Below are 7,349 nucleotides of genomic sequence, written 5' to 3'. Positions count from 1 at the left end.
CAAGAATTTTTTTTATAATAATAATTAATGTCCTTACATAATTTAACTAAAAATAGATTTTTTAAGAGAAAATATCACAAATCTTTATTGAGATTAATCATTTATGTTTATATTTACAATAAAAAATAATAATTTTATCTTAAAAATTAATATTTTTTTATAAATAATCTAAATAAAAGATTTGTCTAACCAAATTGACTTTAAAACCGTCTCAAAAAAGTTTTTATATTTAATTTATTGATTACATATACACCACATAATTAAGAGTACATAGTGAACACAAACACTAGCACACAAGTTAGTACAGATTTGTCATATTTCAAACTCTTATTTATATTTATAAATAGATTAACTCATATCTCGTCAAAATCTCAAATATATGATCAGATCGACCTCGAGTTCGAAATTCAATTGTAACAACGTTTTTCTCAACACGAAAAACAAAAAACTCTTATATATACAGTATTAAAAAAAACGTTTAAAATAAGTTTTTGGATAAAAAGATATAATCTATCATAATTAATTAACCGAATCTAATATTATTATCAATAAATTTCTTAAACATTATCTCATAATAATTTATGTTTTAGATTAAGTTGGTTACTAAAGAAAATCGTGTATAAATAAAAAAAGGTGGCGTTGATTTTATAAAAAAATATTCAAGCGTTTGTTCAAGTCTTCTTCTCTCCCGGGTTTTTTTTTCTTTTTATTGAGTAAACTTTAAGGTATGCTGGAATATCAAAATCTCTCCTTCTGCGTGATCTTGAAGAGAGATTTATGTATTCTCCATCTCTCTCCAGTTGTTGTGTTTCACTATTCAGTACTGATTTTTTAAATGGTTTTTTCTTTTTATGAATTTCTTCCTAAATTGGTTGATTATTTACTTTTTTGGATTGTTGGGTTTTGAAGCTGGGTTTGTATATATATATAGTATATAAAGGTCAAGTCTTTGCAATTGTTTCCATCTTACTGAGAGAAGTGTTTGTGCCATTAATTTACAGGTAATTATTGGATATTGTTATTATTAATTTTTATTTTCGATATGGGAATTTTGTGTGTATAATGCAAAGATCTCTCCTAATTTGTATATCTGAATCCGTGTTATTGAGATTTGTTCAGGGTGGAATGATTTCTGCTACGTGGAAATCGTTTTAAACGTGATGAATTGATTTAGGATTGTGAAAGATTTTTATTTATTGGGAATTTTGTTTTCTCTTTGAGCTTGATAGATTTTTGGGTCGTGTTATTCATAGTAGAGAAACTAGTTTTTTTGTTTTGTCTCGTAGATTAAAATCCTGGATTCGCGACCGATTTTTTGTCAGTTGAAATCTGTGGCTTGCCTGGTATGATGAAGGTGCATTGATGTTCATAGACTTTTCTGTGACTTGATCTAATGAAGAGACTAAAGCTTGTTTGGCTTGATTCCAATATGCCTTCAAGTTTTTGTTTTTCAGCAGTTGGAGAGTAAATAAATAGATTTGTTCCCTCTTTAATGTTTGCTGCTTGTATGACTTGTGTAATGAGAATTTGAAAATTGTTGAATGGTAGCTAATTTTTCGCTTTAATTTCTCTATTTGTTTTTTGAGACCATGAGTTTTCCAATATTTAATTGCTAAAGGAATGTGTTTAAATGTTCTGGGTAAATCAGGGCAATAGACTGGTCTATATCATTATCATAGAACTCATGCTGAATTTTGAGGACACTCACAGTCTGATTTGTATGTGGTATTTGATTTGAAATCTATCTGGTTTAGAACAGAATTCAGAAACCGAAAACAGGATCATATAAATGGCCAAGGAAGCATCAAACGGAGGAAACCATATCACCACCAAACCACCTCCCGAGCCTTCACCTTTGAGGAGAGCAAAATTTTTTAAGGTACGATGAAACTGAATCTGCTCGCAGATCAGCGTGTTTTTTAAGCTTATCTCGTTTGGAAAAAATGCCCTTCATCTTATGGGCTTGGTTGTACTCGTAGATGATTTTAACAAAATTCAAGAAGATGTTGTATAATTTGGATTTTGGAAGATTATCTAACAGCATTCCAATCTTCTCGGTCTTTGTATTCTTTTTATAAAATAAAGAAAAACATAGCGCTCAAAAGTATCTGGTTGTATTCTGATGTGTGGGACTCTGTTTTATTAATGACTTATCAATGCAGGCAAACATGAGAATTTTGGTTACTGGTGGAGCTGGATTCATTGGCTCTCATTTAGTTGATAAGCTGATGGAAAACGAGAAGAATGAGGTTTGAACTCTCGCTTTTTTAAGTTATCTCGCACTACCTGCGTGAACTACTAAGTTCGCAAATTCGATGAAATTTTTTTGCTAATTTTTTTTCCGATGTGCTCAGGTTATAGTCGTGGATAACTACTTTACGGGATCGAAGGAAAACTTAAGGCAATGGATTGGTCATCCTCGATTTGAGCTTATGCGACATGGTAGTTTTCCAGATATCCCATTTATGTCCTAGTTCTCTTTCCAGGTCCCTTGTTTTTTTGCTAATCTTTATATTTTGTAGATGTTACGGAGCCATTATTAGTTGAAGTTGATCAGATATACCATCTTGCTTGTCCCGCCTCACCGATTTTCTACAAATACAATCCTGTCAAGGTCAGTCCCTTTGACCATGAAACTTTTTCTGGAAAAAATCATAATGCGACGTTGATAGTCCGTTTTGTTAATAGTCCGTTATCTTTCCTTTTCCTGTGTAATGTTGACAGACAATAAAGACTAATGTCATTGGGACACTAAACATGTTGGGACTTGCCAAGCGCGTTGGAGCTAGGTTTGACAACTAGTTCGACTTTTTGTTTTATTATCCTTTATTTCATTACTTATGGATGTCGATTACAAACACAATTGTTTTACTAGGATTTTACTGACATCAACTTCAGAGGTTTATGGAGATCCACTTGAGCATCCTCAAAACGAGAGTTACTGGGGCAATGTGAACCCTATAGGTATCCCATCTAGAAATCTACATCTTATTAATCTCTGATAGTTTGTCCTCGATATCTTGGTATAACCAAACAATTCGAATAGTACTTTAAATTTTTCTCAACTAATGATAATATCTGATGACATGCTCGATAAAGTGTTGAGAAAAAACACGCATGCACGGTGTTTAACTACTTAACATGGCATTGCAGGGGTCAGGAGCTGTTACGACGAGGGAAAAAGGGTTGCTGAAACTTTGATGTTTGATTATCACAGGCAACATGGAATTGGTACTCGTCCTCTTCTTTCCACTAGTGTGACCACTAGCCATTAAGTACACTCCTAACTAATATGAAATCATAATTTTTGTACAGAAATACGGATTGCAAGGATTTTCAACACTTATGGACCACGAATGAACATTGATGATGGCCGTGTTGTCAGTAATTTCATAGCTCAAGCTATACGGTAACTATCATCTCCCTTAATACCCGGATCTTGATTGCCCCCCTAATGTTTCCCGAGAAATATCTGAACAATATTTGTTCTCTATACTTTGTATGTAGTGATGAACCTTTGACAGTTCAGTTACCTGGAACACAGACGAGGAGCTTCTGTTACGTTTCTGACATGGTACTAAGAAACATCTTGTGAAGCATCTTTTCAATCAATATTTCATGATAATATCTGTCGCGGTCCTTACTCGATTTCCTTTTTGGTAAGGTTGATGGTCTTATTCGACTGATGGAAGGAGATAACACTGGACCGATAAACATAGGCAATCCAGGTTCATATTTTTATACATTCAATCTGTGAACATATTCAAGTTTTTTATTAGTTGTTCATCAATGATACTACTCTCAGGCGAGTTTACAATGCTGGAGCTTGCTGAGACTGTGAAAGAGGTAACTTTCTCAACTTTTCCATGTTCTAGTCATATTTATCCATAAACGCTAGATGTTTAAAGAACCGATAAACATGATTGTTGTTTGCATGATTTGCAGATGATCAATCCGGAAGTGAATATCATGACTGTGGAGAATACACCTGACGATCCTCGACAGAGAAAACCTGATATAACAAAAGCTAAGGAACTGTTAGGATGGGAACCGAAGATCAAACTACGCAATGGCATTCCTTTGATGGAGGATGATTTTCGCAAGAGGCTTCAAATTCCCAGGAAGAAGTGAACTCTACAACGCAAGCTTCATAGTTTTGATTTTTTCCTTTACATGACTACTATTATTATATGTTTTTTGAACTACGGATCTTAAAATTGGTTTTGCTTTATTTCATATACGACATACATATAAACAATCATACATATTGGGATTTTTTTGACTATAGAAAAGAGGAAATATTTATTTCGGATGATTATCAACAATAATTATGGGATTTTTGCAACGATGAATATTACATGCTCTTACATGCTTTTGAATATATTTTTCTAGTATTTAGTATATTTGGGAATTGATGTCCCGACCTATAATAATTATTTTAATTAAACGGATAAAACTATATCTTATTTCATTTAAGAAAACTCATAATAAGGATTTTTTGCAGTAAAATTAATGTCCACCTATAATTATTATATAAACTATTAATCTTATTTTTTTTCCAAATTCTTATAAATATAAAATATTTTTCTATCATATACACACACACACACACACATAACTTGTATAAAAATCATTTCCCACTATTTAATGTTATTATTAAATTTAATATCATACATTCGAAAATGTATTTATTGAGATAAAATGTTTTGATTATGATGATAAACTAAAATAATAATTTATTTATCATTGTAACGTAATAATAATGTGATTGTTGTTCTAACAGAAACTGGTGTACTTTGACTTTTTCATTCAATTGTATGAACAACTCTCAATATTTTTAGTTGGATAAACATGTTAAATCTATTAAAATTAAATAGTTGAATTTAATGATGAGTAGGAATACATTGTAAAATGAATAACTAATCTTTTGTAAAATTTTAGTAAATGTTTCAGATGTAGAGAAAATATTGTCTCAATTTTAATTGAACATTAGAATGCATTGAAAATTTAAAGTGAGTCAATTTTTATGATTTAGTATATTGATTTTATGTCGCACACGGTAACTGTTAGGTCAAAGAAATGTATTAGTTCTTTTTTTAAACAAAGAATATATTAATTCAGCTTTCAATTTGAGTTTGATTTAAAATATTTGAGTTGAACCATTACTACCATCTATATCTTTTGGTATAACATTATACTCTCGGTCCTACAATTTTTATCGGAGCCAAGTTAACGAGTTTGATTATCATTGATTGCAATAAGTGCAATTATTAGGAGAGAGATTGTTGGGTATAATAATTTCCTTGTCGAGTATAGCACAAGAGCTGTGTATGGTTTAAAAGATTTGATTTGCATTGCTACCATCAGCTATAGCTTTTGGTAAAGTGCCAAACGTTCGGTCCTACATTATTCGATTGTAAAACTAAAAGAAACAAGTTGCATCAACTTTTAGTTTTGAATTGGTCCCTTACATATTACTCGATTTTTAAATTTCGAAGCATTATTCAGTTTAAGATATTGTTGTAGATTGAATGATAATTGATTCTTTTCAAATTGAAGATACACAATATAACTCATGTAAATATTATTAACTAAAACATTTAAATGAAATATTGGATTTGTAGATCATCAAAATAAGAAATAAACAAAGTGTGATCCTTGAGTGAGAAATGAGATATTCAAATAAAGTTATAATAACCACAATGAAATAGTGCACATATATGCATTTATCACTGTATTTTGTAACTAAAATGTCGATAAATTTTTCCACATATTATTTTTATATCATATTAAAAATAATTATTTTTAATGAGTTGCACTTTGTTATGAAAAATTATTGTGAATTAATTATATTTGAAAATTCTTATATCTATGTAAATCATATCTTAATGTATTAGCCTAAGTCTAGATAATGAGAAACTACACAATTAATTTATTCATCTTTAATGTACACAAATTATATAGTGCCGATTAAGACAATGAAGTAGAGTATATGTTTACATATAACAAAATATATAGACAATAAAAATAATAAATAAAAGTATTTTTTTAGACATGAATTTTTTTTTTATAACATTATTTGTGAGATGAAAAAATAAAAGGAAAATATATTTACACAAAAGATAGAAATGGAGGAAGAATGTCGTTTTTCATACAATGAATTCACTTTCTAAATTAAATATATTATACTTGAAAGTTATATTTACTATTCAAATTTTATAAATGCAATAAATTTTTCTCAAACTAAGAATACACAAATTATCTCGTAAAGATGTATAAACAATTAAGAAATTAAATATATTATTTTCTGTAAATAATACCAATAAGACATTAGTAATTTAATTGTATTCCATATGCTTATGATTTAATAGGAAATATTAAAATAGATGCCATAAGAGTCACTAAAAAGTGATTTATTGTCAAAAATATTATTATTATAAATTGCAAATAAATGATAACATTCAATCAATATTTTTTTATCNAATGATTGTCACTTTATATGAAAGAGAATAATAGCCAACAACATTGTAAATAAAAAAAATTGTACATCATTGATTGTCTAAAAAATGTAATAATTGAAGTCGGTTATCCTTATTTTTTTTGTTGAATTAACTAATTTTATTTCGAATTCTAATTATTCCAATATAGTTATTTCTAATATTTATACTCTGTTTCTTTTGGTGAAGGTTGAGGGACTTATTCGATTCGTGGAAGGAGATCATACTGGGCCAATTAACATGGGCAATCCTGGTTTATGTTACCACTCAACTTCCAAACCAAGATTCCGATGCTAAAATACTATTCTTGAATCCTTCTGCATCTCAAATGAAAAATAACAAAGTTTTCCTACTTTTACAGGTGAATTTACGATGCTGGAGCTCGCTGAGACCGTGAAAGAGAGAACTTTCCGAGTTTTGTATATTTCTATAGATATGTGATGAGATCTCGTTAAAATAGATAAGCCGGGTACAGAGCTCCAACGGGTCAAATCAATAATTTATAATGTTTGGGGAATTTGAGTGAAAGAATGGCTGTAACAATCACCTGCAAACAAGAAAGAAACTCGTGAATGGGCGCCGGAGGAGTGTCCGGCGTAGCCACTCCGATGCTAAAGTCAGAAGGTTTTTAGATGAACACAAGCAATATTTGAGAGAAAATATGTAAGTGCTTAAGAGTTCAAAGATTTCAGAATCTGTAAATGACATTAATATTTGCTATTTATAGTAGAAAAAGAGGTAGGTACCTCGATTCTAGTGTCACCTATTAAGTATGGCAAGTCGGTTGCCCATACCCTAGCTTCTGATGACTTCTAGGACACTCTAAGCCCAAATTGTTCTGACAGATTAGAC

At 30.3% G+C, this 7,349-nt stretch overlaps 1 protein-coding gene across 3 annotated transcripts; it reads left to right on the top strand.

Moving 5' to 3' along the window:
• The first annotated feature begins 595 nt into the window (after window positions 1–595).
• Window positions 596–4,275, top strand: LOC140983514 (UDP-glucuronic acid decarboxylase 6-like). 3 transcript variants are annotated; one of them, XM_073450597.1, is made up of 13 exons: window positions 596–725; window positions 1,760–1,879; window positions 2,163–2,249; window positions 2,355–2,442; window positions 2,523–2,614; window positions 2,725–2,789; window positions 2,876–2,964; window positions 3,154–3,231; window positions 3,316–3,409; window positions 3,508–3,574; window positions 3,665–3,728; window positions 3,806–3,846; window positions 3,946–4,275. In XM_073450597.1, the coding sequence occupies exons 2-13, from the start codon at window positions 1,790–1,792 to the stop codon at window positions 4,129–4,131; spliced, it is 1,041 nt and encodes a 346-aa protein (XP_073306698.1). In that variant the 5' UTR covers window positions 596–725; window positions 1,760–1,789; the 3' UTR covers window positions 4,132–4,275. The 3 variants fall into 3 exon arrangements, with proteins under 3 accessions (XP_073306698.1, XP_073306697.1, XP_073306699.1); XM_073450596.1 differs by lacking the exon at window positions 596–725 and adding an exon at window positions 795–1,001; XM_073450598.1 differs by lacking the exon at window positions 596–725 and adding an exon at window positions 795–1,001 and having other exon boundaries at window positions 1,755–1,879.
• Window positions 4,276–7,349: the final 3,074 nt, after the last annotated feature.

This window comes from Primulina huaijiensis, chromosome 8 (assembly GCF_012295235.1).
Source record: "Primulina huaijiensis isolate GDHJ02 chromosome 8, ASM1229523v2, whole genome shotgun sequence".
In the NCBI taxonomy this organism is placed as follows: domain Eukaryota; kingdom Viridiplantae; phylum Streptophyta; class Magnoliopsida; order Lamiales; family Gesneriaceae; genus Primulina; species Primulina huaijiensis.
This window is presented reverse-complemented; position numbering and strand designations above follow the sequence as displayed.

What these genes read in the sequence shown, in the direction of transcription:
- LOC140983514 (XM_073450597.1), top strand. Translation starts at nt 1,790, where the DNA reads ATGGCCAAGGAAGCATCAAACGGAGGAAACCATATCACCACCAAACCA. An exon ending in ATTTGAGCTTATGCGACATG is followed by an intron (nt 2,443 to 2,522) that starts GTAGTTTTCCAG and finishes TATATTTTGTAG; the next exon opens with ATGTTACGGAGCCATTATTA. An exon ending in TCTGTTACGTTTCTGACATG is followed by an intron (nt 3,575 to 3,664) that starts GTACTAAGAAAC and finishes CTTTTTGGTAAG; the next exon opens with GTTGATGGTCTTATTCGACT.